The sequence below is a fragment of the Notamacropus eugenii genome, chromosome 5, assembly GCF_028372415.1.
Source record: "Notamacropus eugenii isolate mMacEug1 chromosome 5, mMacEug1.pri_v2, whole genome shotgun sequence".
NCBI classification, from domain to species: Eukaryota; Metazoa; Chordata; class Mammalia; order Diprotodontia; family Macropodidae; genus Notamacropus; species Notamacropus eugenii.
This window is the reverse complement of record NC_092876.1, coordinates 27,805,146-27,832,958: the sequence shown is the minus strand read 5'-3', so window position 1 is coordinate 27,832,958 and position 27,813 is coordinate 27,805,146. Positions and strand designations below refer to the sequence as shown.

Sequence of the window (27,813 nt, the reverse complement as noted above, 5' to 3'; positions counted from 1 at the left end):
GAGAGCAGGAGCGCCACCCCCCGGATCTCTCCCTCCCCGGCGCCCTCCTTCCGGAGAACCCACGGAGCGCGGAGAACTCCAATTCCCACAATCCTCAGAGACGCCTCCGGGGCTCCGCGGTGCAATGGCTCTGTTTTCGTAGAGTCTCCTTCCGGCCTTGGGGCATCGGGGCGAGTCTCCCTGGGCGGGGAGGCTACTCTGGACTCCATTTCCCGGCGTCCCTAGCCCTCTCACTGCCTCTGCTTCCTCCTTGGGGGCGCGCACCCTTCCGAAAACTCCATTTCCCGGCGGGCCTCGCAGAGGCCACGCTTGCGCAGAAGGGGCATCGGCAGTCGGCCCGAAGATGGCGACGGCTGTGAGGAGGAGACGCTGCCGAGGGCGGCGTGAGGGGGAAGGAGGAAGAGAGAGGGAAAAGAGGACAGGGGGCGACGAGGGAGAATAGAAGAGGATGGGAGGAGGGCGGCCTCCGCAGGACTCGGACCCCCAGGGGAAAGGAAACCATGATGGGGTGGGGGCAGGGGCGCAGAACCTTGTGGAGGAGCTGCTCATTGGGAAGAGGGGAGCAATGGGCGAGACCATCGTGCGTAGGGGGAGACAGGGACAGTACACTGCGAGGTTGGGGTAGTATGTGTGCGTGGGCACTCTGAGGAGGCTAGAACCCTGGGCAGGTAGAAACAACTAGAGAGAGGGGCGCGATGGGCGAGACCATCGTGCGCGGGGGGGGGGGGGGGCCGGAACGTGAGTGAGCCCCGAAGAGGGACCGTGGAGGTGGAGCCTTTCATGGGGACAGAACATGGGGAAGGGGGCAAGGAAGAGGGGTGTATGAACCCTGAAGACAGATCATGGGGGTGGGGGAGAACCCCAGGGTGAGGGAGGCCACTGGGGAGAATGGGGGGGGGGAAGAACCCTGGGGAGGTAGAGACCATGGAGGAGAATGGGGAGAGAGGAGAACCTTGGGAAGGTAGAGACCATTGGGAAAAATTGGGGGGGAGAACCTTGGGGAGGTAGAGACCATTGGGGATAATGGGGGGGAAGAAGAGAACCTTGGGGTGGTAGAGACCATTGGGGAAAATTGAGGGGGGAAGAGAATCTTACAGAGGTAAAGACCATGGAGTAGAATGGGGGGAGAGGAGAACCTTGGGAAGGTAGAGACCATTGGGGAAAATTGGGGGGGAGACTTTGGGGAGGTAGAGACCATTGGGCAGAATGGGGGGGAAGAGAAACCTAGGGAGGTAAAGACCATGGAGGAGAATGGGGGGGAGAACCCTAGGGAGTAGAGAGAAGGGGAGGGGAGAAGAGACCTCTGAGGAGGTAGAAACCACTGGGGAGAATAGGGGGAGCAGGGAGGATGAGGAGCAAGTGTGAATCTTGAGACTGTTACAGAGGCTTGGGGGCCAGAAAGGAAACCCTGGACTGGTAGAGACCATTAGGCAGAAAACTTTGGGCAGAGTAGGAGGAGGATGGGAGAGAGGGTGAGTGGGGATAGCTCTGGGGCTGCAGGTGCTGCTGGGGAGGTTGATGGGACACATTGGGATTGAGGACGGAGGGAGATGGAGGGAGGAACTGTTTAGCTTGTTGGACTGTCCTAGAGCCCAGTGGAGGAGGAGCGTTGTGGGGGTAACCGGTGGGGTGGGGTGTAGGGAATTTAAGGACTGGGAAAGAAATGGTGAGGTGCTGGGGCAAGGAGCATTAGAGACCCTTGTGGGAGGAGGGAAACTATCCTGGAAGGGGAAAGGGAAGGACATTTTTGTAGCTATCAGTGGGGAGGGCAAGAGAGCACATTTTGTCTGACTCTTTGTAGTGTGACCTTGGGCAAGTCACTTAATCTCCCTCAGCCTTACTTTTATCATTTATGAACCGGGGATCATAGTGCCCATAGCACCTACCTCACAGGGTTGTTGGGAGGACCAAATGAGAAAATGTAGGTGAAGCGCTTTCACACGCTTTAGATGTCAGCTGTTACTAGATTTGGGAAGGAGGGAGACACTAGTGGAAGGAAGGAGAAGAGAGAGCATTGGAAGGGGAGAAGGGAGGAGAGAGCATTGGAAGGGGAGAAGGGAGGAGAGAACATTGGAGGGGGAGAAGGGAGGAGAGAACATTGGAGGGGGAGGGGGGGAGAGATGAAGAATAAGGAAGTCTCATGGATGGGCCTAGATTGCATTCTCAAGGGGAGGAGATATCTTGACTGAGGGAGGTGGGAGGAACCTCTTGTGAAATGGGGGGGGAAGGGTGGGGGGGGTGAACTAAATTCAGTCAGCAGCTGTTCAGTGCCCACTGTTAGGGATCACAAAGATGAACAAAAGCCTGTTCTAAAGGGAACTTAGTGTGATAAGCGACAAGCAGGTCAATAGCAACTAAGTGTTTAAGAGAGGACAGGGTGATCTCAGAGGTCCCTTTTCAGTTCTCTCACATTCTGTAAGACCTTCGAGTACTATATAAACGTGAGCAGCTGTTATTCTGAGGGACCTTAGGTCTCTGGAGTGGAGGTTCTGAGGGTTCTTCCAGTTTGGAGGGCCAGAGGACAGGCGAGGCTGGTCTTGCCTAGCAGACTGTTCTCATGGATAGGAGAAGGGCTGGGATGGAGCTGTCTGCTGTTCCCAAAACTGTGGAGGAGGGGAACAAGTGAGATCATCCATTTTATCTCAAGGCCCTGGCTTGGCCATGGACCTTCGATTTATCCTCTGAATCCCAGGGGACTGAGAGGTTCCCCCAGAAGCCCAAAGTAGAAAAGTTGAGGCAGTTCCAGACTGAGCTCATAGGGGAGATCTCAAGGAACTAGACCCCTGGGCCTCAGTCAGGCAGCCCATTCTGGAAACTTCGATGAGGACATATATTCCTAGATTCATGTAATCCCTGGAATTATCTGGTCCAGCTCTTACAAGAGACATCATAGAATAGTGGGAAGCGTCCTGGATTTGGGATCTGAGTGCTTGGTTTGAATCCTGGCTCAAGCACTTAGTGCTTGGTACAGAGGAAAATCCGAGTTCAAATTTAGCCTCAGGTATCTTCCTAACTGTGACCCTAGGCAAGTCACTTTACCTCTGTTTTGCCTCAGTTTCTTCACCTGTAAAATGGGAGTGATAACAGCACCCACCCCCCCCATGAGAATCAGATGAGACATTTATGCAAAGTTCTTCGGCACATAGCAAGTTCTACAGAGGCTTTTCTTGTCCCTGCCCTGGACCTCTCCCTTGTCCCAGGATGTTTCCATCTTACCCCTCCCAGGACAGCTGACCTCAGGATAGGACAACCAGGATTCACATACTAAGACTGACTCTAGTCGGTCCCATGATTTCTCAGTGCCCTGTGGCACTCTAAAAGAGGAGTTGCCAAGAAAATGCTGCCCTGCGAACATTGACAGACTTTCCCCATGGGGGTTCCCTCTTTCCATCCCCTGCAGTACTCTATTCTTCCTTATGTTGAGCTAAATTCAGCCTCTGCAGCTTTCATCTGCCTGGGTCTTCATATTAGGCCCTTGCTGGAAGGGCTTAAACATTGAGAGAAGTGTGAGGGTGTTGGAGTGTAAAGTCCGGGGACTTTGGGAGGCTAGTGAAGATCTGGCTTGGGGCTGCTGTGGGCTCCTCTGGAATTCACTGAAGGCAGCCCCAGAGCATTCTGCATGGAGTCCTAAGCTTCCATAGTTAATGTCAACCTTCTTGGTTGGATATGTTCATGGGGTCATAGATTTAGAGCTGGGAGGGACTTTAGAGGCCATCTGCTCTGGTCCCCTTGTTTTAAAGGTGAGAGAGCAAGCCCAAGGTGACTGAGGTAAAAGGGCAGGATATGAACGCAGGGCCTCTGACTAAATCCAAAACTACATTGCGTCATGCTGGAGATGCAAGATGTTTGAGAGTATCTGACATAGATGTCAGAATTAAAATCAGCTTTAAGACAGTATCTCTTCTACACCCATTTTAAAAATGAGGAAACTGAGGCCCACAGTGAAACAAATCACCAAGATTACAGGGCCTTAAGTAGCACAGCCTAGGTTTGAATTCAGGGAATCCCCACCTCTCTTACTTTCGAGGTCTGGGCTTCAAGTCCTGGTTTGGCCAGCCATTGTGTGACCTTTCCCCCCTGCCCCCAAATGCTGGCAGCAATTACTCTGTCTCCTTTGAGGTTTCCAGGCCTAATGGATGTGGGGTGTCCACTCATTTTGGACATACTTTGGACATCATGACCTGAGGCCAGTCAGTGCCCCACCCCCCAGTTGTCAGTCTGTTTTGGTAGGAGCAATTTCCTTACTGACCTAGGGTCAGGAATACTAGAGTTCAAATCTTTTCTCAGGCACCTACCAGCTAGGCAACTCTGAGCAGGTCACAGCCTTTTTGTGCCTCAGTTTCCTCATCTGTAAAGTGTGGATAATGGGATTTACCTCCATAAGTTTTCATGAGGCTCAAACAAGATCATCTCTGTAAAGTGCTTTGCAAATCACTGGGCTGAGAAGAAATTGCTGGGTCAACTTAAGGGCCTAGGAAAGGGTAGTTACCTCTCTCTGGGATGGTGTTCTCTTCCCCTCCACCACAGGGGTTGAGGCTTGAGGAGAGTCAGGCAAAGTTTAGAAAGGTGGAGGGAGGAGAGATGGATTGCCACCCTGAATTCCCAGAGCCCTCTGCCCTTCTTCCCTTCAGGGTGAGGAGCTGACTGGCGCCATGGCGAGTGGCAGTGGGGACAGCATCACCCGCAGGAGTGTGGCTTCCCAGTTCTTCACCCAGGAAGAGGGGAGCGGCGTTGATGGCATGACTACTTCAGAGAGGGTGAGAACTTGGCCAGGGCTGTAGAGAAGGAATCCTGGAGGCATGGCATGGTGCAGGGGCTGAGCTGGCATTGAAGACCCAACCCCAGCAGATGGGGCAGCCCCAGGTCATAGGGAGATAAGTGGGATGGCTCTCTGTAGTCCTGGTGCGGAAGGATTCAGCAGTGGCAGATATTGGGGTAGGGAAAGGTAAGAGAAGAGTAGACAAGGGAAGATGAGGAGAAATGGTGAGTGGCATGGAATGGGGATGGGGGTGTGGTGCAGGGTCTTGAATCTGGGCGCCCTCAGCTCTTCCTCGTTGCTTGGCAGGTGGTAGATCTTCTGAACCAGGCCGCTCTGATTGCAAATGATTCAAAGATCACAGTGCTCAAACAGGTGAAGCTGAAGGGGTTGGGTAAGACCGGGAAAGTACCAGCCAGAGCTGGAATGGTAACTTTGCCTTGGAACCAGGAGACTGGAAAGGGCCCCAAATTGGGATCTGGCATGGGTAGAGGAGAAGGGAGGAGAGAGGGGGCCAGGCTTTCCTCCAGGTCCTGGCAGGCAGGGCTTACCAGAGGTAGAAGAGGCCTCTGAGGCCATCTGGTCCAGCCTGTTCACAAAAGGAGTTCTAGAATCACACACTTGTTCTGTGGTGTGAAGGTCCAGCCTCTTCTCAGAGGTCTCCAGAAGCAACCACTGCCCTTCTGTACTGATCTCAATGTTAGAAGTTTGCCTGACATCCATCCTCAGTTTGCCTCTTTGTAGCTCCCCTGTACCTGGTTCTGACCTCTGGAGCCAGTACAAGGCAGATTTTCCACGTGACAGCCTTTCAAATTCTAACCACTGTATGAGATTCTGGCAAGTCGTTTTGTGCCTTAGTTTCCTTATTTTTAAAATCAGGGAGTAGATTAATGGTCCTCAGTTTCTCCCAGTTTTGCTGTTCAAAGGTTGCACTGTAGGATCCTGTGAGTGATGTTCTGGATAGAGTTTGGGCTGGGCTAGGCACATGGGGCCAAATGGGCCATCTGACCTCGTTTTACCTTCACCCCTTTGCCTCCTCCCTATAGGTCCAGGAGCTGATCATAAATAAGGACCCAACCCTGCTGGATAACTTCCTGGATGTGAGTGAATTCAGCCCAGGGCATTGGGGAGGGGGCTGAGCTGGGCCTGGCCAGGCCCCAACACTCCTACCCTTCCCTCTCTGGCAGGAGATCATCGCCTTCCAGGCAGACAAATCCATTGAGGTGCGCAAATTTGTCATCGGCTTCATCGAGGAGGCCTGGTACGGCTGGCAGACACAGAGGGGCCAGGTGGATGGGCTCTGTGACTATCCTTCCCCCATCCTGCTCATTGGGCAGACTGTCCCCATCCTCCCAGCCTGAACCCCACTTCCTTTGTCCCTCTGCCTGGCCCCGATCATCTCCCTTCCCTGATCTCCCGCCCCTCACTTCCTCGCCTGGGTCTGCCTTGCAGCAAACGGGACATCGAGCTGCTGCTGAAGCTCATCGCCAACCTGAACATGCTGCTTCGAGATGAGAGCGTGAACGTGGTGAAGAAGGCCATCCTGACCATGACACAGCTCTACAAGGTGGCCCTGCAGGTGAGGCGCCTTCTGGCTGGCGTGCTTCTCCTCTGTTCCCTTAGAATGGGAGCTCCTCGCGGGCAGGCCTGTGGTTTTTTTTTTTTTGTATTCACAGTCTTGGTACAGAGTAAGTGCTTAATAAATGCTTGTTAACTGATTCCTGGGCTAAGTGAGTCTTGGCAACGTGGATTCACAGGACCTGAGTTCAGATCCTGGCCTCACTGTTTATATCTTGTGGGGCCTGTAGGAAGTCTCTTCCCTTCCAGCCTGTTTAGGGCTCAATTTCTTCATCTACCAAATAGAGGGTGGAAGAGAGGAATCTCTGCACAGAACCTGCTGTCCTAGTGTTAGGACAGCGAAGGGCAGGGCCGTCTTGGAAATAAGGGAGGGCCTGCTTTGCTCTGGCTTGGCCAGACTGAACGTAGGAGTGATCTGAGCCTAGGTGAGAGAACCGGGCCAGAGCCTGGCCTGGAGGAGCAGTGGATGTTAGATGTAGGGAACCCAACGAGCAAATGCCCGCCAGCACATTGGAGCAGAAGTGGCATCAAGGGTCAGAGAGAAAACTCCACTAGCTCGGGGTGGAAGGGCTGAGAGGAGGACTGAGCAGGAGCCGGAGCTGAGAAGACAGCCCATGGCAGGCTCTGTCCCGACTTAGGGAACTTTGGGCTAGAGGCTCTCCCCACCTCTGGGTCTCAGTTTCTCCTCACAGACAAAGATATGGGACTAAGTCATCTCCGAGCTTCACATCCTAGGGTCCTCAGGGGCATCCAGCACATCTATTAAGCACCCACTAGGACCAGGGACAGCACTGGGAAAAGACAAGATCCTCCCCTCAAGCAACTCAGACTGGCAGGGCTGGAGGGACTGTGCCCCCTACAGAAGAGTGGGAAGGACTGAGGATCATCAGGCAGCTTGCTCTGACTAGAAGGGGCAGGATACGTTCAGCTGAGGTCGGGTTTGACTGCAGCATCAGTGGTGTGAAGGGAAAAAATGGGAGAGTCCGGAAGGAGTTGGAGTCATTTTGTTCAGGGCCCTGAGGGATGATACTAAGTAACATGTCAAAGAGGAGTGACCATGGGTCCTCGGGTGCCCTGCTAGGCTGACCCTCAGTCTCTTACCCTAATGCTGGCCTAGTGGATGGTGAAATCCAAGATCATCAGTGAGCTGCAGGAAGCCTGCTGGGACATGATGTCTGCCATGGCGGCTGACATCATCCTCTTGCTGGATTCGGACAATGACGGTATCCGCACCCACGCCATCAAGTTTGTGGAAGGCCTCATCGTCACTCTGTCCCCCCGAATGGCTGACTCAGAGGTGCCTCGAAGGCAGAAGCATGACATCAGCCTGGACCGCATCCCCCGGGATCACCCCTACATCAACTACAGTGAGGGCAGCCCTGGGGTGGGGGATTCAGGAGGGGGAGGCGGGCTTGAATCTTGGCCTCCCCGCCACAAGGCCTTCCCCCTTCCAGGCCTCCTTGTCCCTTCTTTCCAGCTCCGAGTCTTGTGACTCCTTGGCAGAAGGTACCCATTGTCCCTCACAGGTTCATAGGATATGATTCCTTCCAGTTCTGAGTCTTACACAGCCACTGCCCATGACCAAGGCAGACAGTATCAGGCCCGTCACCTCCCTCGTGCTGGACAGTAGCCTTTCATGAACATGACCCAAGATTGCATTAACTCATCCTGAAAATTAGAGTGGGTGGGATGATCCACGCTGAAAGGGGAGAAGAGGCTTTCGGGGATGCCCAAGAAGTTTCATTTCCCAGGCTGTGGGGCCCACAGCTCTCTCCCTGTCAGTGGCCATGGGTGGAGGTCTGACCTGATACTCCTCCTCGATCAGATTTGCTTTGGGAGGAGGGCAAGGCGGCCCTTGAACAGCTGCTGAAGTTCATGGTCCACCCGGCGATCTCCTCCATCAACCTGACCACTGCCCTGGGCTCCCTGGCCAACATCGCCCGTCAGCGGCCCATGTTCATGTCTGAGGTGATCCAAGCCTATGAGACCTTGCATGGTGAGTAGGGTCTTGTTTAGTCCCAGCTCCACTACTCACTGTGGCCACGTCATCTTTGATTTCTCCCTCTCCTCAAGTCCATTCCCCTTTCTCCCTAATTACCTCCCTGGTCTTAGCTTGGAGTGGTCAGGGGACACCTTGGCGGAAGAGGTAGAACTTTCTAAGTAAAGCATAGGGGAGCAGATGAGAGTGCAGGGCCTTCCTCTGCAGAAGCAGGGGAATGGAGGGGGCTTTAGGGAGAAGGTGACATTTAGGTTGAGCTTTCAAGAGTACTTGGGAATCTAATGGGCAAAGGTGGGGAGGGAGCAAGAGAAGGCACTGAGGAAGGGAAATGCAGGTTGTGCAAAGGGGGCCTGGTGCCCGGCTCAGGAGTGTGAACTTGACTCCACAAGCTCTAGGAGCCACTAAAGAGTTTTAAGCAGAGCAGTGATGTGGTCACGTCTGTGCAGTTACCATTGTGGCTCTAAGGTGATTGATAGCGAAAGTCGATTGGCAAGGGGGAGCTGGGGGGTGGTGGTGGTGCTGAGGAGTAGAAAGGAGGAGCAATGCCCATGAGAGATGTTGACCAGGACTTTGAATTGACTGGCTGCAGTGGGGCCAGACAGAAGGGAAGAGGGTGAGATTTGACTGGGCACCATGGAATAGAGAGCTAGGAAGGGGATAAGGGTTCCAGTGACTGTTTGGAGGGGGAAGGTCCAGGCACAGGGGAGGGTGTGATGTGACTTAAGGTGCTGGGCCTGAGTCCCTGAGATCACAGGGGGCCAGTGACTGAGACAAACATGCAGGAGACTTCCCTCCATTCTTTCCCCCTATCTTCCTCTCCTTTCTTTCTCTGGCTTTCTGGCTGTGGAAGAGATGGAGGTGGAGGGATGGGGGGATGGGAACATTTGTGGTCCTCTCCCCTCACTCTCACTCCCACTCGCACTCCCATCTTAGGGACTTTGGGGCACAAGATACAGAACTTTGCTCACAGGGTAGGGATTGTAAGAGGGGTATGGGTACATCTACTTCAGGCTACCTGAATGCCCCCTCTGGTGGGGCCCTATGGTGCTATAGAATACTGTGGCATTCTCTGAGTCCCTAGGTCAGACAGGAGGCTTTGAGTTGGCCCCTGGGGTTTGGAGAGCCAGGCTCCTTGAATTCCTGTGGGTTTCATCCCTCCTGCAGCCAACCTGCCACCGACCCTGGCCAAATCCCAGGTGAGCAGTGTGCGGAAAAACCTGAAGTTACACCTGCTCAGTGTCCTCAAGCATCCAGCATCTTGTGAGTTCCAGGCCCAAATCACCACCCTCCTGGTCGATTTGGGCACCCCACAGGCCGAGATCGCCAGAAACATGCCCACGGGTAAAGAGCCTCGGAGACGGCAGCGAGATGACCCAGATTCAGCCCTTAAGAAGATGAAACTAGGTGAGCTGGAGAGGTGGACTGCCTCTCCCTGACTCCTCTCAGAGCCTCATCCTGTGCAAAGGTCTGGAGATTTCTAAGGGCCCATCCATTCTAAGGATCCCTGGTGGTTTCCAAGGCTCGAGTTAGTCACTTCCCATGCACCCCTGTGCTGCCTCCTCCCAGGGGACTCAGGGCATGTCTTCAAGCCTGAGGGTGATCATGCCCTTTGCCCTGGTCTGACCATGAGTATTAGGTGATTGACAAACTGAGGAATGTCAGAGGAGAGCAGCCAGGAAGGTGAATAGCGCCAAGTCTGTAGCAGGTGAGAATTAGTGGAATGAAGGAAGCATATATAGATTGAAAAGATTCCAGGAGCATGTGATAACTTTTCAGATAGCCAAGGGTCTGTCCTGTGGACTGGGCTGGATGTCATGTTTTGCTCAAGGTCACGGAATTGGAAGCAGTGGGTGTTAGAGGCTGAAAAGAGGCACATCTAGGTGCAATATAGGGAAACTTCCTACCCTGAGGGCTGACCAGAACTGGGCCAAGCTGCCTCGAGATTGGGGGGGACTCCCTTTTCTGGGGGACTGTATGACCGAGGCCTGGGTATATTGGAAGGATTGCTTTTAAGTCAGGGGCCAGACTGGCGAGGCTGCTGGGCCAATCATGAGGCTGAAGGGGAACTGTGGGCTTGGGACTTGGCGGTCATGGGGAGGAAGTGAAGGGAGCCCTCCAGGGTGCTGGGCCCTGGGGCCCAGCCCAATGTCAAACACTGTACTGGGTCAGGACATCTGGCTTCACATCTCGTCACTCACATCTCCTCCTTTTGTGGCCTTGCTGCAATCCTTTAACTGAGGCAAGTTCCCCTCCTTTGTAAGCTGAGAGCAGTTACCAGAATGAGATTGATAAACCTTGAGAGAAGAAAGAGCAGGGCAGTAATTCGGTTAGTGACAAGGGATGTGCTTTCAGTCACACCATAAACCCCATTGCTGCCGGAGAAGAGAAGGGGCATAGGCCGGGGCCCAGCTTCTCTGGGGGAATCATAGAAAATGAGCGCCCACGGAGACCTTGAGGGCCACCTGAATGGGAGTCCCCTGGGCAGGATTACCAGCATGAGGGCTTCTGGCTTCTGGGTAAGGGAGCTCCCTGAAGCCCCATTTCCAAAGATAACCTTGTCACAACTCTAGTGGGGAGGAAGTCTTCCCAAACAAATGGTAACCCCCGCCCTGGGGTCTGGGTCTGCCCTCTGTGCCCAAGCAGAACATACAGATTCCTCCTTTATCACAAAGGGCTTGCTATAAGATGCCCTGGGTCTTCTCAGGCAGAGAAGGGCACTAGCTGGGGATGGGGATGGACTCTGGCAGAGGGACTAGGGATGGACACAGGCTGAGGGTCTGGGCCAAAGCCAGCAGAGGAGCAGGGCCGAGGCCACCGGGCTACCTTCTACTGTTCTATCTACCTCACAGGGCTATTGTGAGGACATGGTTCTGTGGTGGTCCTTAAAGTGCCTGAGGAATGCGGCTTCTTATGTCTCCCCTTCCCTGCAGAGCCCACCCTTGGTGAGGATGATGAGGACAAAGACATGGAGCCTGGCCCCTCAGGGACCTCGAAAGCCTCAGCCCAGAGTGGGGCCCAGTCAGACACTGACATCACTGCGGAATTCTTGCAGCCTCTGCTGACACCCGACAACGTGGCCAACTTGGTGCGCGGTGGGGCTGGAGGGCCAAGGGAAGGGGCGGCTGGCTTTGGAGGAGCCCCACTCTGATCCTTAGGAAGCTGCGTCCCCTAGACTAGAGAGCTGCCCCTGGTCCTGCCTCAGGAGCAGAGCAGAGGAAGAGGGCTCTGGTCCCCATGGGAGCCCCTCCCTCCACAACCTGCCAGGCCTCCTTGGGTTGGACCCCCATTCACAAAAACCAGTACAGTCTACTGAGGCGTAGGCTTGGTGCCCTCCCAGAGGAGGGGATCTGGAGGCAGTGAACGTTACCTTGGAATCCCAGGACTGGGCTTTGAGTCCTGCAATACTTGTGGCCCCCACTGTCCTCAGATGTAAAGTCAGGTTCTTATCCTGTGTCCTGGGAGTTCAGCCCTGTTTCTCTCTTATAGAATCAGGAGCTTTTTGGTTATTGGGCCCATAGAGATCATGAGACTTGCCTCACTCATTGTACATGTGAAGATGTGCCTTGTCCCAGGTCATATCCCCAGCCGGCATTTCCACACAGGCGTTCTGACCACACCCTACGCCAAAGCCATTTCTGGAGTTCTGCCTCCCCAGCTTGTCTCTTTCTAGTGCCCTGAGACCTCAGTGTTGGGGCTTCGGAGGCCCCTTGGCCTTGGGCCTGTGGTCTCCCCCTCCTTGGCTTCCTGACTGGGGCTGCTTCCCTTTCCCCCTCCTCCGCACTCCCACCAGGGATGGAAGTGTTCTTTCTGAGGAGGAGTCATGGGAAGATCGAGAGATGGGGTCACACAATTTGAGTTGATGTCCTGGCCAAGTGACCATGGACAAGACACTTTACTCTTCCTCCTCTGCAAAGGGAGGATGGTGATCCTTCCTCGGCCTCCAGAGCATGGTGGCAATGTGGTAGTAATTCCCTGGGGGTGCTGAGAAGCCACAGGCTCTGACCTTGCTCTGTTCCCCCAGGTGCTCATCAGCATGGTGTACCTTCCTGAGGCCATGCCAGCCTCCTTTCAGGCCATCTACACACCAGTGGAGTCGGCAGGCACGGACGCCCAGATCAAGCACCTGGCCCGACTCATGGCCACCCAGATGACTGCAGCAGGCCTGGGGCCAGGTGGGCTTGTAGGGGAAAGGGATGGAGACAGCACCATTACGTAGGGGTGGCTGAGTATGAGAGGGAATGAGGACAGGCTAGCACTGGAGAGAGCCCAACAGCTGAGAGAAAGGTCCGTCCTTCAAACAGGAGGGTTTGAAGGGAACCCAGAACCCTCATTTTGAGGCTGTGGTGCAAAAGATCTGAGGACTGTGTGGTCTGACACGTAGCCTTGGGTGAGATGCTCTGTCTGAAGAGGAGCCCTATTGGTCCCACTGAGTCCTGGGGCTCCCAGCTGGACTCTGTGCTTTTGGGGAAGGGGCCAGGAGGCAGATGTCAGGCTGAGGAAGCAGAGGGGCCTTCCCCGCAGGTAAAACAGGAGGCTGGGTCAGCCTGGGCTGTGGGGCAGAGACCTCTGCCCTACAGGGGAGCCTGGTGGATGGGCCAGGTGTGTGAGGTGCTGAAGAGGGAGTGGGGGGAGAGTCAGAAATAGGACAAGGCAAGAACTATGGCCTTGGAGCCAGAGACCTGACTTGTCTGACCTCAGTACCTCAGGCAAAGTCCTCCACTTTCCTCCCCTCAGTTTCCCCATCTGACAAATGGGAGCATTGCACACAATCACCTCTAAGGTCCTTCCAAGTCCAGCCCTGTGACGCCATAAAATTCCTCCCCTTGCTCAGGGATGGCAGAGCCAGAGTCACATGAGCCAGCCTTCCTGCCCCCATGGAACTAAAGCAGGCTAGTGAGGACATAAGACAGGGCCCCAGAGGCAGGAATTCCAGTGGAGAGGCTGACCTCAGACAAGTCACCCACTCTTCTGTAACAGGGCATTGGGATCGATTCTTTGTCCTATACGTGCTGAATAATTGCTACAACTCAGCACGTGCTAGGCTTGGGAGGAAGTGTTCCTTCTACCCAGCACAGAGGTCTGGGCCCTGCATACACCAGGTGCTGCGTAAATGGTGGTGAATGAAGCAGTGAGAAGTTGGTAGGGCCGTGAGCTCCAGTGAGACAGAGATTACCTGGAGGGTGACCAGAGAAGGCGTCTGAGCTGGGCTTAGGATGGGGCATAGAGGTGGAGAGGCAGGGGGCAGCACAAGTTGCTGCCAGCCAGAGGAACGAGGGGGCCTGTCAGGTGGTCACAGCGTCTCTCTGGAGCACCCAGAGCAGAGGGGCAGCTGGGAAAGGAAGTGTTCCTTCACATCCATGTACTGAGCCAGTGCCTCCAGTGTTCAGAGTAGCCCTTAGGGAGCTCATAGGACAGGGGAGCTGAAACATGAATGTAGGCAGCTCTCATCCTCACTGTTACCAGAACCAAGTGCCATGTGAGGGCTTTAGAGCAGGCATGGGTCCAGGCAGAATTGCCTGGTTTGCCTGGAGGTCAGAGTGCAGGGAGGGGAGGATAGGCAGGGAAGCCAGCTGGCAGAAAGCCTTTAACGATATCGGGGAGCCATGGACAAAGTTAGAGTAAAAGCTTTAGCCCAGCAGTGGGAGGCCAAGGCGTTGGAAGCTGAACCTTAATAAGCCTGGTCCCCATTTCCCCAAGGTGTGGAGCAGACAAAGCACTCCAAGGAGGAGCCAAAGGAGGAGAAGATGACAAAGCCTGAAAGCGTTCTCATCAAGCGACGTGTGTCTGTGCTGGGGCAGGGTCAGGCCATTTCTGTGGTGGGGGCATTGAGCCCCGTGTGCACCCTGGAGGAGGAGGCCCCCCAGGCCAAGCGGAGGCCTGAGCCTATCATCCCTGCTACACAGCCTCGGTGAGTCCTCAGCCTGAGGTCGGGGAGACCCAAGATCTGGTGGGGAAGCACAGGGATCTCCTGCCTGGGGCAGACTACAGAAGATGGCTCACCATCCTCTAGGAGAGAAGGAATTGGGGTGATGCTGGGAAGACCCAGAGGGACTGGAAATGATTGAGGGGCCCATTGGGGATAGCCCAGAATCTTGGGGGGTAGGGAGAGAAGCAATCCTAGATAGGATCATAGAAGTGGAACTGGAAGTTGGCTCCAGTGTCAGCTCCTCTCAGGATAAGCCTGAGACCCAGTGAGGTTTAGTGACTTGTCCAAGGAGGACAGAGGAGGAATCAGATGTGAGGGCAACATCTGTCATTCTGAGGCATCTTCATAGAAATCCTTAAGCCCAGAGGACCTTATAAGGCTCAGATGGGAGAATGTAGGAAAAGGAGAGCGGAGGAGTCAGAACAGAGCCTCAGAGTCCACCCCCAGTCAGGATGGAGAACGATGCGGCCAAAGATGCAGAAGTGGGCAGGCGAACCAAGTGACCAAAGCATCACCAAAACCCAGAGAGGAGAGCAGGGCTATCAAGTCACAGAGGACCAGGGCTGAGGGAGGCCTTGGGGGCACCTCTTACTCCTGAGAGCGCAGTTTTAGTGGAGTGAAGAAGCCAAAACCCAGACTGTAAGGGTTTGAAAAGTGAGGGGGAGGAGAGCAGTGAGAGAGCAAGTTTTACTTGGAGTTTGGCTGTGAAAGGGTGGGAGAGAGAAGGCCTATGGCTTGTTTGTAGACACTAGGCAAGAAGCTGGGAAAGGGAGACAGAAGACTGGGGGAGGTGAGGGGATCAAAGAGTGGAGGGAGTGCAGCTAAGGGTTTTGAGGGGGGAGAAAATGAGGTCCCCACAGAACGACCTGTCTCCCCCCAGTAACTCAGAAGGCACCCTCTGACTCGGACTCTTTCCCTTCTGTTATCATAAGGTTGGCCTAACAAGACTGGATCTGATTGGGGAAGGTGGGGAGACACCAGATTAGTAGCTATGTGACTTTGGGAACTGGGGTGGGGGGGGAAACAGAGCAGGATTATGGGAGCAGGCCAGAGGGGTCCCCTCAAGGAAGGTCCTTACTGAATCCCCACCAGAAGGACCAGGGGTGTGAAAGGGGAGAGGCTCAAGGAGATGTTCAGGGTTCTTGGGAGCCAGGATCTGAGTGGAGCCGACTGTTCCCTTTCTTGCTGCAGGCTGACCGGTGTGGGTGGGCGCAAGAAGATCTTCCGCCTGAATGATGTGGTGAAACCCATGACAGATGCCCAGATCGAGAGCATGAAGCTGGGGGCCGTGAGACGCATCCTGAGGGCTGAGAAGTCTGTGGCCTGTAGCGGGGCAGCCCAGGTACAAGATGAGCTCCTCCTGTCCCCATACCCCTTCTTACGCACAGGTGGGATTTGGAGTTAGAGGGTCTGCTTCTGCCTTGTATCACCTGGACAGCTTTGGGCTCCCTTGGGCCTCAGTTTCCCTATTGTGCTCACCGACTCCTACACACCCCTGCATCATCTGTCCTCCTCCTGTGTTGGTCACCTTCCTCAAAGCTCTGGTCCTTCTGGAGACCTTCCCAGACTAACCCCTCACTGCACCCCCTCTGCACACCTGTCCCCTTGAACTTGGCTGAGGCTACTCCTTTTGAGTCTGAGGTTTTACTGTTAGCACACAAACCCCATCTCCTCCCTGGACTCTGCTCTCCCAGAGGTCACTCCTGTATGCCCATCCAAGTTCAGTAGGTTCTCAGTAGCAGCTTTGGAGTTGCCCACCCATAACCATTGCCCAGGCTCCTCTGGCCCTATGGATTGGAGATTCATTTCCTAGCATCTGGGAGCATGCTCATGAATCGCCTGCGCGCCCCCCCCTCCCCATTTGTGGACTTTCAGCCTTTGCTTGGAGATTTCAGGGTGGGGGCGTCATTCTTTTTGGGTTTGTTTGCAGAAACCAGTCTCTTCCACTGGACAGCCCTCAGAATACCTGAGGACAGCTGTCATGTCCTCCCCTCAAGTCTGTTTTCTGCAGATTAAACATGCCTAGTTCATTCCTCTGACTGAGCCCTGGGTGACACTATCCTGGTCCCTCTCCTCCAGAGGCGTGAGCCAGGCCTACAGTAGGTACATCAAGACGGTCTCCTCCCAGGCCAGGACATTGTGGCTCAGAATGCCGCCCAAGATCTCCACTAAAACCCCATCTTTTTAATAATGATAATATAGCTAGTATTTGTATAGCACTTTAAGGTTTGAAAAGCACTTTACAAATATCTCATTTGATCTTCACAACAGCCTGGGAGGTAGGTGCTATTATTATTCCCCATTGTACAGATGAGGAAATTGAGGCAAGCAGAGGTTAAGTGACTTGCCCAGGGTCACACAGCTAGTAAGTATCTGAGGCTGGATTTGAATTCAGGTCGTCCTGACTCTAAGTCCAGTGTTCATCTCCCCCATCTTGAAGTGGTAGATTTTTTAAAAGTGTCACTCTTTGTCTTTAGCTCCATTTAATTAGATATGATCCAAAATTCTGGCCTGTCAAGATCTGTCTGGATTTCATTGGTCATTTCTGGACCCTGTTTTTGTGTACTCTGCAATTCTGATAAGCATTTGAAATAACCTGTCTTTATCCATGTCATTGATAAGCATGTGAAACTCCCCAGGGCTGTGCATGGCTCCCTGGGCCCTCAGCCAGGACCTCCCTTCATGGTGACCTAGCCTTGGGGAACTTACTCTTTGAGGTCTGCCCAGTCCTGAATGCACTTCCCTGGACTATTATGTGTCCAGAACCTCTGTCTTATCCCCAGGGAGAGCTCGTCAGATTGTCACGTGCTGGGCTAGAAACCTGGCTAATCTATGAACTACCCAATGAACAGCCTTGTCCAGACAGGGAAGGAGTGACAAATCCCTGTCATCATGTTTTCCTTTTCTAGCTCGTCACTTACCATCTCTTTAATAATAAACCAAAGTCAGATTCCCTGGCCTATAAGAGGTGGCAGACTCCACTCTCGTCCCTTTTTTTTGAAAAGCCCTTTGCAGTCCTGCGCCATGGCTCTGGAATCTTTGAAGGACCACTGCCAACGGCTCGCCAGGCACATGTGCCAATTTGTCAGTTGGTCTGAACCTGGTGACTTGAATTTTCAAGAGCAGCTAGGTGTTCTCTTTTCCCTTCCCTTTCTGAATTTTATTTTTTATTTTAAGTTTAAACACCCCCAAACAAGCATTTCTGTGTACAGAGAGAACACAAAAAAAAGATTGTATATATGAAACCAAGAATCACCATTGTTTTTTGGGTTTTGTTTTTTTTTAGTATATAATAAATTTCATACTTTATTTCAAAACTGTCTTGCTTGTCTGTGCTTCCTTCTGTGTCCTGCTTATGTGGGCCTCCTTCTGAACTTATGTTCACTTCTGTACCTTCTTAAAATTTAAAAAATGTTTTAATGGCCCTCTCTTTTGTGGGCATCATTATAAGTAATTCTCCCACTCCCTCTCATGCCTCTGTCTCCCATTAAAAACCAAGAGAAAAAACAAGCTAACACTGTAACAGTACAGCACAGGCCAGTATGACTGGCTGTGTCCTACAACGCCTTTCCCTTTCTGCACTGTGAGTCCCTTTATCGCCTCATCTGAGATCCTCTGAGCACGCGCTGCCTGGGCACTGTATTAATAAAATTCCAAAGTCTTTGAGAGTTGGGTTTTACCACCCTCTTATTATCCATGTATAAGACTCTCCTAGACCTGCTGCTGTCCCAGCTTCAGTCTATCCTCCCTGAAATCCTCTGAAATGGACTCTTTCGCCGTTTCTTAAGGCAATTTTTCATTCCATTTGGATGCCAGAATCTGTTCAATCATTCCCTATTGGATAGACTTCCTCACTCCTGCCTTAGTTTCTAGCTGTTACTTTTTTTTCCTTTCCACTCCAGTGGGGCTCTCTCTCCCTCTGCCCTTCCTTGTGTGGGGTGCCCCCCTCCCCACTCATGAAGCCCTTTCCAGCCCCAAGCTCCTTCCCTTGGTTTCCAGTTGTGTGTGCCATGAGGCCCCACTGCTGTTCTCCGAGAGGGTTCAGGCCGAGCCTTGGGGAGGCCCTGACCCAGAGCCTGTGTGGGGCTTCTCACCAGCCACCCTTCTCCCCTCAGGCCCGAGTGAAGATCCTTGCCAGGCTGGTGACTCAGTTTGAGGTTGGCCTCAAGGAGGAGGTGCTCGCCTTCATTCTAGAAGACGTCCGGGGTCGCCTGGACCTGGCCTTCGCCTGGCTCTACCAGGAGTACAACGCCCACCTGGGGGCAGGGCCCACAGGGACCCTGGACAAGTATGATGCGTGCCTCATCCGCCTGCTGTCAGGCCTACAGGAGAAGCCTGACCAGAAGGACGGGTGTGTGTGCCCACCCATCCCCAAGTGGCCACATGTGTGGCTGACTTTCATCCCTGTTGTGTTTGGGCGGATCTCTGGACGACACACAAAGCCTAGGAAATGAAAACGAAAAGGAATCCCCCCTGTCTGGGGCCTCCTGGCAGCCCCTTGGGAGGCGGGTAGTGTAGGCTGGCCACAGCAGAAGACAGGGCCACACCAGGGTTCTGGGCTGCTTCTATCTTGTGAGGACTCTCATGTTAGCAGCGCCAAGATTTACAAACTACTCTGCCCACAGTGACCTTGGAAGGCGGACTGTGCCTCCCTCATTTTACAGCCTAGGAAACTGAGTCCCAGAGGGACTGATGACTTGGACTGGCCCCAGATCACTCAGCCAGTGAAGAGCAGGCCTAGGTTCTTTGCTCTATGTTTGGTGCCTCCTTAAAGCCAGTCCCTGCCCTGGAATTGATGGTGTAGCAGGAAAAAAGGCAGAGAGATCATGGTAGCACATGATGGAGCCCAAGGCCACCCACCTGGCAGATGGGCTGCAGGGCATGTTGGGAGGCTCAAGGCAGGGAGCATGCAGGGCATTGGGGAAGAGTTGTGGCCAACATGGGATTGAGCTGGACAGAACAGAGAGGGAGCCTGGTGGGGAGAGAGGTTTATGCTGCCCTCCTGGGTTCTGGTTTGGCCAGTGCCAACCAGACAAGCACATAGTCAACTTGAATATCGAGAAAAATGTGATGATCGTGGTCTCTGGAGCCCCAGACATTGGCTTCAGAGTCCTCTTCTGATGAGTCCTTCTTGTATGCCCTCGGGCCTCAGTTTCCTCATCTGTAAAGTGAAGGAATTGGAATAGCTAGCCTCCAAGGTCCTTTCCAGCTCTTGGCTTGTGATCCCATGTGCATATGAGAAGGATGGACAGAACTATGGGGGTTTAGAGGAGGCGGTAGTTTTGCTCCCTGAAATCACTGCAGAGGAGATGGGTGCTTGGAAACAGGATTTGGATGATACAGGGAAAACAATGCAGGGGCAACCTCTGAGAACAAGAGGAGGGCATATCTGGTGCCAGGGGATCTTGGGTAGAACACCTCAGGTATGGGGCAGAGGGTAGCGGAGAGAACAGAGCGGCAGCAGGGGACTTGGCGGCGATCTGTTCCCTTTTTCCTCTAGAATATTCACCAAGGTGGTGTTGGAGGCCCCACTCATCACAGAGAGTGCCCTGGAAGTGGTTCGGAAATACTGTGAGGATGAGGTAAGAGCAGCAGGGATGTCCCCTTGGCCTATTCCCCAGCCTGACCTGCTAGCAGTGCTCAAAAACAGTCCAGACAGACATGGGGCAGAAGGGACACTGGATAAATGTACAGGGAAGGAGGAGGCTAGGGCCCATCCCTCCCCAAGAGGTTCCTAGTCTGGGAGAGAACAGAGTGGGAGAGGAGGCAGGCCATGAGCAATTAAGGTCCCAGGTACATAATGGGGTGGTTCCCCTCTTCCTTCCTCTCCATACTTGGAGTGAGTCAGTGGCAGGCCAGGGCTATAGATGGAGGGTGCAAGCTACCAGGGCTGGGGCTGGGGCTGGGGAGAATGGGAAGCTGAGCCTGGTGGCCTCCTCCCATAGAGCCGCACCTACCTGGGTATGTCGACCCTCCGTGACCTGATCTTCAAGCGCCCAGCTCGTCAGTTCCAGTACCTCCACGTCCTTCTGGACCTTAGCTCCCATGAGAAGGACAAGGTAGCTCCTCCCTCGGGGCCACCTCTGTAAAATGAAGGAGCTCTTCCTTCCTCCCAGGCCTATGGGGAGAAAGACTCAGGGGAGAGAGGGTCCTGTTCTAGCATCCCTTGGTCCATCTGTCTGTCTCCATACCCTCCCCTGGCCCCAGCTCACCTCTTCTGCTTGTTCTTTGTCTGCACTTGAACCACAGTTGACTTGTGGGTCCCTCAGGCTCCCCCTTGGGAGGGGTGGGGACAGGGCTGGGGGACAGTCGGGTCACTCTTGTGCCCTCCCTCCAGGTGCGCTCACAGGCCCTGCTCTTCATCAAACGCATGTATGAGAAAGAGCAGCTTCGGGCCTACGTGGAGAAGTTTGCTCTGAACTACCTGCAGCTTCTTGTCCACCCCAACCCCCCGTCAGTGCTCTTTGGGGCTGACAAGGACACAGGTGGGAGCCATGGAGAGGCCAAGGGGCTGATCCCCTTCGTGGGTCTGCTCTCACCCCTGCTCCCCGCCAGACCAGCTCAGTCTTCTTGCTCCTCTGCTCCCAAGATAGTTGTCCTCAGTCCTCGCCCTCCTGGATGAGAAGGTCCATCCTCGGAACCTGGCTCCTCCCCCTGCAGAACTCCCTCTGCCCAACCATTCCCCCACCTCCCTCTTCTCCATTGCCAGCTCCCTGTCCCTCTGAAGGGCCCTCAGGCTTCCAGTCCTGAAACTATCCCCTCTCCTTGGCAGAGGTGGCAGCCCCCTGGACAGAGGAGACAGTGAAGCAGTGTCTCTACCTCTACCTGGCCCTGCTGCCCCAGAACCACAAGCTTATTCATGAGCTGGCAGCTGTCTATACCGAAGCTATTGCTGACATCAAGCGGACGGTGCTTCGGGTCATCGAGCAGCCAGTGAGAAGGGAGCCTGGGGTTGTGCCTGTCACCGCACGGGCTCCTCTCCCTCCTGTCCCCAGTCCAAGGGCATCACTCCAGCCAGCACCCTCGTGGGCCCCCCTTCCCCACCTGTGCCCCTTGTAGCTAACGAAGGTTTGCTTGGCATCTCCAGAGTCTAGCTCTAAATCTTATGACAAGCCCCCTCCCTGTGACAGCCTCCCCAGGACCTCAGCCTTCTCACTCCTCTGCCCTCCAGATCCGAGGGATGGGCATGAACTCCCCAGAGCTGCTCTTGCTGGTGGAAAACTGCCCCAAGGGGGCTGAGACCCTGGTCACTCGATGTCTGCACAGTCTCACAGACAAAGGTATCCTCTCCTCCCCCACCTCATTTAGCACACAGCCTTCAGCAGAGACAGGCAGTCATTACAAAGTGCTTAGTAGGCACTTCCAAAGGGTGGAACCCTGAAGCCCTGAGGGAGGTGCAGAGTAAGGACTTGACTCCCCATGTGATGGAAGTTAAATGCATATATCACTGGGAGGAGGATGGGCAGAGTGAGCTGCCATTGTTGTACCCAAGAGGGGTGGGGTGAGAAACTGATGCAGGAAGGGGATGAGTTAGGCAAGAAGGAGCTAGGAAATGATGCTTCACCAGACTCAGTGTAGGAAGGGAAAAGCCAGCCCCCTCCAGGTCACTGTCATGCCCCAAGTGCATTAGAGGGGTCCAGAATAGGGCTATGGAAGGTCCAAGGACCAAGGTCATCCCCAGCAGCCTGCTAGTCTGAGAGGACTTCATGCACTTGGGTTGAGAGGCCATTCCAAGCCTGGGGAAGATGTGGGAGCAGAGGTGAGAAGGAGGCATTCCCGGTGCGTGTATAGACATGGGAGAGAACACAGTTTAGAGCCTTGAAGGCAGAGTCAGCGGGGAGTGGGGAGCCCTTCCAAGCTCGTGAAGAGAACAGAGCACTGTGTGGAAGGTGGTGACAGTGGTGATCTGGGCGAACCAAGGGCCTGACCTCGGGAAGGATGGAGGGGCCCAAGGGGGAGACCTGGAGGCTAGGGGGAGACTGACTGACTTCTCCAGCGTTTGGTGGGCACTGCCTCCCCCTAAACCACTGACTCAGCACCATAAGAGGTCAGCCTAGGCCTGGCAGCCGAGCCCTCCCTGCCCCTCAGATTTCTCTTGGGTGTAATGCCTGCAGGTCACTCTCCTCTGCCCTCCTCCCAGGCATGTGTGTGTTTAATTTCCATTAGACTCTCTCTGAGCTTAGGAAGACCAGCTCTGATCCTTAGACCAGGGGATCTCCAAGGTCCCGTTTCACCCCAGCTCAGGAGAATCCAGCAGCTACATTTTATGTTTAAGGAATGAAGGCTTTGAGATATGACTTGCTAAAGGGCTTCTTTCCCTCCCCTCTGCTCCACCTCCCCTGTCTGCCTGTGTCTACAGTGCCCCCCTCCCCAGAGTTGGTGAAACGTGTTCGAGACCTGTACCACAAGCGGCTGCCAGATGTCCGCTTCCTCATTCCAGTGCTTAATGGCCTTGAGAAGGTAGGGAGCTGGATTGTGCCTTTGTGCCCAGGGTCCCCAGCCAAGTGGAGATGAAGGGGTGGTGGGCCTGGGATCTGCATCCCCAGCTCTCCCTGGAACATGGGTGGAAGAGGACCCTGTGCCCCCACCCCCAATGCCTGCATCACCTGCCCCTTCACTGGTTGATGAACTGGTGTGTCTGGGCCTTCTAAATCCAAAGCTTTCACAGTGGGGCCAGGGGGTGGGCGTAGAGGGGGGGAGGGTGTGTGCCTAGATTTGCTGCAGAGAGCAACTTGACCCAGTGAGAGGGTCAGAAGAGGGGCCAAGCTGGTCATGGCTTGGCCAGCAGAAGAGATCTGCCCAGCCTGTTGAGGACTCAGGGTCTAGAACTGGACCAAGATTAGGGCCCATTTTGTAGATGAGGAAGAGAAGCGCTTCTCGCCCACCCACGCTGCCTCAGTCTGATGCGTCTCATTGGGGGTCGCTCCCTTTTCCTGTCTTCGAGGGAGGGAGAAGCAGCTCTTTGGTGACCCCCTTCCCTTTCCTCTCTGCAGAAGGAAGTGATTCAAGCCTTACCCAAACTCATCAAACTGAACCCCATTGTGGTGAAGGAGGTCTTCAACCGCCTGCTGGGCACTCAGCATGGTAAGGCCCCTGCCAGACTGGGGGCACTCTCCAGGGCCTAAACTCGAAGAGCCTTGTGACCTTGATGGCGGCAAAGCCTAGGCTTAGAGTGGGAGGGGACCTTGGAGATGAGCAAGAGGCATGTATCGAGAATGCCAAGCCAGGTCCAGTGAGGCACCTTTGACCCTAGAACAGGGCCTCACTTCTTTTGGAGCCTCAGTTTCTTCATCTGTAAAATAAGAAGGAAAGTTTCTGCTGGCCTCCCAGGGCTGTGCTAAGGGTCAGATTGGCAGAGCTCGTGAATCCAGGGCAACAAGGCAGCCTGGTGTCTGGGAACTAGAAGGGCTCTACATGTGTAAGAGGAGGGAATTAGCCAGGATCTTCTCCCAGGGGTCTTTCCTTGTCAGATTCATGATGTTTCTTCCCCCTCCCTATCCCAAAGTGGGGTGTGTGGGGAGGAGGAGCCCTCGTAACAGACACATAGTTCACAAACAGGCTGGAGGTCATCCTCAGGATTGTGGAGTCATGTATGGGGAGGGTGTTGGTCAGAATTCCTAAGTTTTTCCAAATTGTTGTACAGTGTTTTTGTTGTTATCAAGGACCTTCCTGGTTCCATTCCCTCTGCTCTGCATCAGTTCATCCAGCTCTTCTAGGTTTCTTCCAACACAGCAGTGCTCCATTCCCCTCATTAGTGGGCTTTTTTTGCCACCACAAGCAGCTGCTGTGGCTACTGGAAGTCATAGAGGTAGACCATGGAAATATATGCTGTAAACGGGATTTTTAAAATCCACACTTTCATACAAATGAGACCTTTTTCTTTGCTCTTTTGGAGGTGCGGCTCGGTAATTTGGGGGCCTCATTAGTTCCAACTTGCCTCCAGAGTCACTGCACCCATTTACTCTTCCTTCAGAAATTTCCTTCCCTTAAAACTGCCTATTCATATCCTTTGATCATTTGTCAATTAGAGAATGTTTGGGTTTTTTTTTGTTATAAATTGGAATGAGTTCCTTCCATATTTTGGAAATGAGTACTTTTTCAGAAGCTTTCTGCAAAGACTTCTTCCCCAGTTAACTATTTCCTTTCTAATTTTAGTTGCATTCGATTTGTTTGTGCAAAACCTGGTAAACTTTACATTATCAAAATTGTCCTTTTTCTCTTCTGGAATTCTGTCCTTTGTTTGGTCTCCCAGAATCCTAGGAGCTTAAATCCCTTCCCCTCTCCAAGCATCAGCACCCTTCTCTGTGAAATGGAGCCACTGATATCTGTGTGATGCCTCCTCCAGCATGGGGGACAACATGCTCTGTGAACCCTGAGAGGCATCTGCTTTTGTCATCATGGGATGACCTTAAAAGCTATGAGGGCCTTGCTGCACGTGGAGGAGACTGTGGGCCCTCACCTTCCCTCCTTCCTTCTTCTAGGTGAAGGGAACTCAGCAGTGTCGCCCCTGAATCCAGGGGAGCTGCTCATTGCCCTCCACAACATCGATTCAGTGAAGTGTGACATGAAGTCCATCATTAAGGGTTAGCATTGCCCCCGCCCCCTCCTCCCTTCCCGCAGCCTGGCTTTGGGGAGGGGGAAGGTAAAGGCCATTGTGGTGGGGGAGCCTGGGGGAGGGGAAGAGTGAAGACCTGGCCAGGGGTGAGGGGGAGCTGGAATCCTGCCTCCCTCCCCTGCCCCAGGGTCACTTTCCCAACCCAGGGCTCCTGAGGTGGGCAGGCCACTGGGGGTGACGGCCTTTCCCTCCCCATAGCTACAAACCTGTGCTTTGCTGAGCGCAATGTCTACACCTCGGAGGTGCTGGCTGTGGTTATGCAGCAGCTGATGGAGCAGAGCCCCCTCCCTATGCTGCTCATGCGCACAGTCATCCAGTCCCTCACCATGTATCCCAGGCTCGGTGGCTTTGTCATGAACATCCTGTCCCGGCTCATCATGAAGCAGGTGATGGTGGCTTGTAGGCAGGAGCTTTGGGCCAGGCCCACCTCAGGGTCCTGGAGCCCACAGTTGTGGGTAGAGCTCTGTGGCTGAGGGTCAAGCATGAGGGGCCTAATGGGCCCAGAGAGTAAGCCTGGTACACTGCCAAGCTGGGGTATGAGTGCCTCTGGATTGTTCCTCAGGCCTCATCATACTGTGGAGTGGCAGTGCAAGAGAGTCAGCCACATGTTGGCTTTTGTCCTTTGATTCGTGTGACCTTGGACAGGTGACCCCTGCCAAGCCCGTCTGTCCCCTTGTCTATAATGGAGGGCCCCAAAAAACATCGGGACTGAGCAGTGGCTGGATGAGGATCCTTCTAGAGAGGACATTTGGTGACACTTGGGGGGGCCTTAGCTGGAGGGCCTTGGCCTGTAAGCTTTGGAGTCCAAGGACTGCAGCTTGAAGTTGACTTGGCCCCTTCCCACTTGGGTTTTCTCGTAGCCAAGTCACTTCTCCCTCTCTGGGTCCTAGTTTTCTCATTTCTAGAGGGAAGGGCAGGGCAGAGGGGATGCTCCCTCCCAGCTCTGGTACTCTCTGATTTCCATTTGCTGTCCCTCCCATCCTGCCGGGCCACAGGTCTGGAAGTACCCCAAGGTATGGGAAGGCTTTATCAAGTGCTGTCAGCGGACCAAGCCACAGAGTTTCCAGGTGATCCTACAGCTGCCACCCCAGCAGCTGAGCGCTGTCTTTGACAAGTGCCCGGAGCTCCGAGAACCCCTGCTGGCCCACGTCCGCTCTTTCACCCCACACCAGGTACCCTTGTCAGGGAGATAGGCCTGAGGGACCTCCCTCTCCTTCCTTCCCCTGTGAGCCCTGATTCAAGACGTCCCTGAAAATGTGGGGCTGCAGACACTGTTGGGAGGGGCTCGGAGAGAAACCTCCCTCTGCCTGGCCAGAGCTGAAGCATGAGCTTGACAGCCCTGAGGCCGGGATCCACCCCAGGCATTCTGCTGGAGGACCTGACAGGTCTGCTCTCTCACACCCCCACCCCACAGCAAGCCCATATCCCCAGCTCTATCATGGCCATCCTGGAAGCCAGCAGCAAGCAAGATGTGGATGTCAAGGAGCCCATGCCAGCATCTCTGGAGGAGGTGAGCCTTGGCACTGGGGAGGGGGCCCTGAATGGGCATCGGCTCTCCGAGGTCCTCGAAGGCTCCTCTCCACACGTTTCCTGGAGCCCAAGGTCAGGGCCTCTATGCTCTCCACCCCCAACCACTCTCTGCTGCTCCCTGCCCCCTCCCAGAACCCATGCCACAGACAGCTGCCCTCACAGCAGCCCTGGAGATGGGGCCTGGCCACACTGATTGTCCTCTCTGGCATATGAAGGAACTGAGGCTGAAGAGGGGAGGGCTTTGGCCCGGTCTTGGCTATGGGAGTGTGGGGGAGGGGGTGGTGTCATCAATTCCGGGGTATTTAGCCGCTGCCCCCTCCCCAGGAGGACCTCGATGCTCTGGCCCAGGCCCCGAGACCAGCCCAGGACCTCATAGCCCTGCGCCTGGCACAGGAGAAGGCGCTGAAGCGGCAGCTGGAGGAGGAACACAAGATGAAGCCCCTGCCGCCCTCGGCCCCCTCAGCCCGGGCAGCCCCCCTGCCCTCTGAGGAGGCCATGGATTTTCGAGAGGAGGGGACCGAGGGCGAGGCCCCCAACATTTTCATCAGTATGGAGGAGGATGGGGGGCTGACAGAGGCCACCCTGCTGGACTCGAGCCAGGAGGGGCCCCTACCTGAGAAGGTAGGGCGTTCCCCTTCCTCTTCCCCTCCACAGCCAAAGCAGAAGGCAAGTCAGTAATTCCTGCGCAGCCCTTTCCTGGGTACCACTGACAAGCTCAGGAAACCGCCAGGAAGTTATCGGGGAAGGCGGTGTGGGAGCCCTGAAGGATGGAGGAGAAAGAAGGCCAGAGGAGAGGATCCAGGGGGCTGAGGGGGCCCAGGGCTTCAGGGCTGGGGAGTAAGAGGCAGGGGCCTCTGCTTAGCGGGCCAGGGTGGCTAGACTGGGGGCGGGGGGCACCGGCAGGCTTTCCCTTCCCCACCTCTCCTCTAACTTCTCCACCTCCCCCATCAGGAGGAGCCAGCAGGGGTCCCTTCCAAAGAGGACCGGAGCCCGCAGCCTCCAGGCTCTGCCGGGGAGGAGGCTGCCCCAGTGCCCAGCCCAGAGGAGGAAGGGGGGGAGGAGGCTTCGGAGACCAAGATGGACAGCTGACGGACCGTGGGGGAGGGGGAGGGAGCGGGACACGGGGTGGGGAGAATAGGGTTCATTCCTTTGCAATAAAAAGGCCTGTCTGGTCCCCGCTGTGTGTCTGTGTGTGTTGATTTCCAAAGCGCTGGGGAAGCTGTGTGCTCCCCCACTCTGGACCCTCCCAGCGCCAGCCCATCGGGAAGGCAATGGCCTGAGCTGCCCACCAGGCTTCCTGATCCATGGAGACCCTAGGCTTCTGGAAAGCAGTTTCCCCCAGTACCAGCACACTGTAGGATCTGAATAAGTGCGTATCGCACTGGATTGCCTGCGGGGGTGGGCGCGTT

The 27,813-nt window shown here is 54.6% G+C and overlaps 1 protein-coding gene across 4 annotated transcripts; it reads left to right on the top strand.

The window, feature by feature from the left end:
• Positions 1-249: 249 nt before the first annotated feature.
• On the top strand, positions 250-27,560 carry SYMPK (symplekin scaffold protein). 4 transcript variants are annotated; one of them, XM_072608036.1, is made up of 27 exons: positions 250-355; positions 4,632-4,757; positions 5,066-5,131; positions 5,803-5,856; positions 5,944-6,017; positions 6,209-6,335; positions 7,452-7,701; positions 8,160-8,330; positions 9,498-9,737; positions 11,264-11,418; positions 12,355-12,505; positions 14,031-14,241; positions 15,451-15,601; positions 18,375-18,610; positions 19,760-19,841; positions 20,205-20,318; positions 20,597-20,744; positions 21,032-21,192; positions 21,431-21,539; positions 22,619-22,719; positions 23,253-23,343; positions 24,741-24,842; positions 25,073-25,260; positions 25,870-26,046; positions 26,289-26,384; positions 26,729-27,070; positions 27,356-27,560. In XM_072608036.1, the coding sequence occupies exons 1-27, from the start codon at positions 344-346 to the stop codon at positions 27,491-27,493; spliced, it is 3,873 nt and encodes a 1,290-aa protein (XP_072464137.1). In that variant the 5' UTR covers positions 250-343; the 3' UTR covers positions 27,494-27,560. The 4 variants fall into 4 exon arrangements, with proteins under 4 accessions (XP_072464137.1, XP_072464135.1, XP_072464136.1 ...); XM_072608034.1 differs by having other exon boundaries at positions 264-355; positions 26,729-27,025; positions 27,356-27,525; XM_072608033.1 differs by lacking the exon at positions 250-355 and adding an exon at positions 2,983-3,001.
• Positions 27,561-27,813: the final 253 nt, after the last annotated feature.

Coding starts and splice junctions, on each gene's coding strand:
- SYMPK (XM_072608036.1), top strand. Junction 6,336..7,451: donor TCTACAAGGTGGCCCTGCAG/GTGAGGCGCCTT, acceptor ATGCTGGCCTAG/TGGATGGTGAAATCCAAGAT. Junction 22,720..23,252: donor TGCTTAATGGCCTTGAGAAG/GTAGGGAGCTGG, acceptor TCCTCTCTGCAG/AAGGAAGTGATTCAAGCCTT.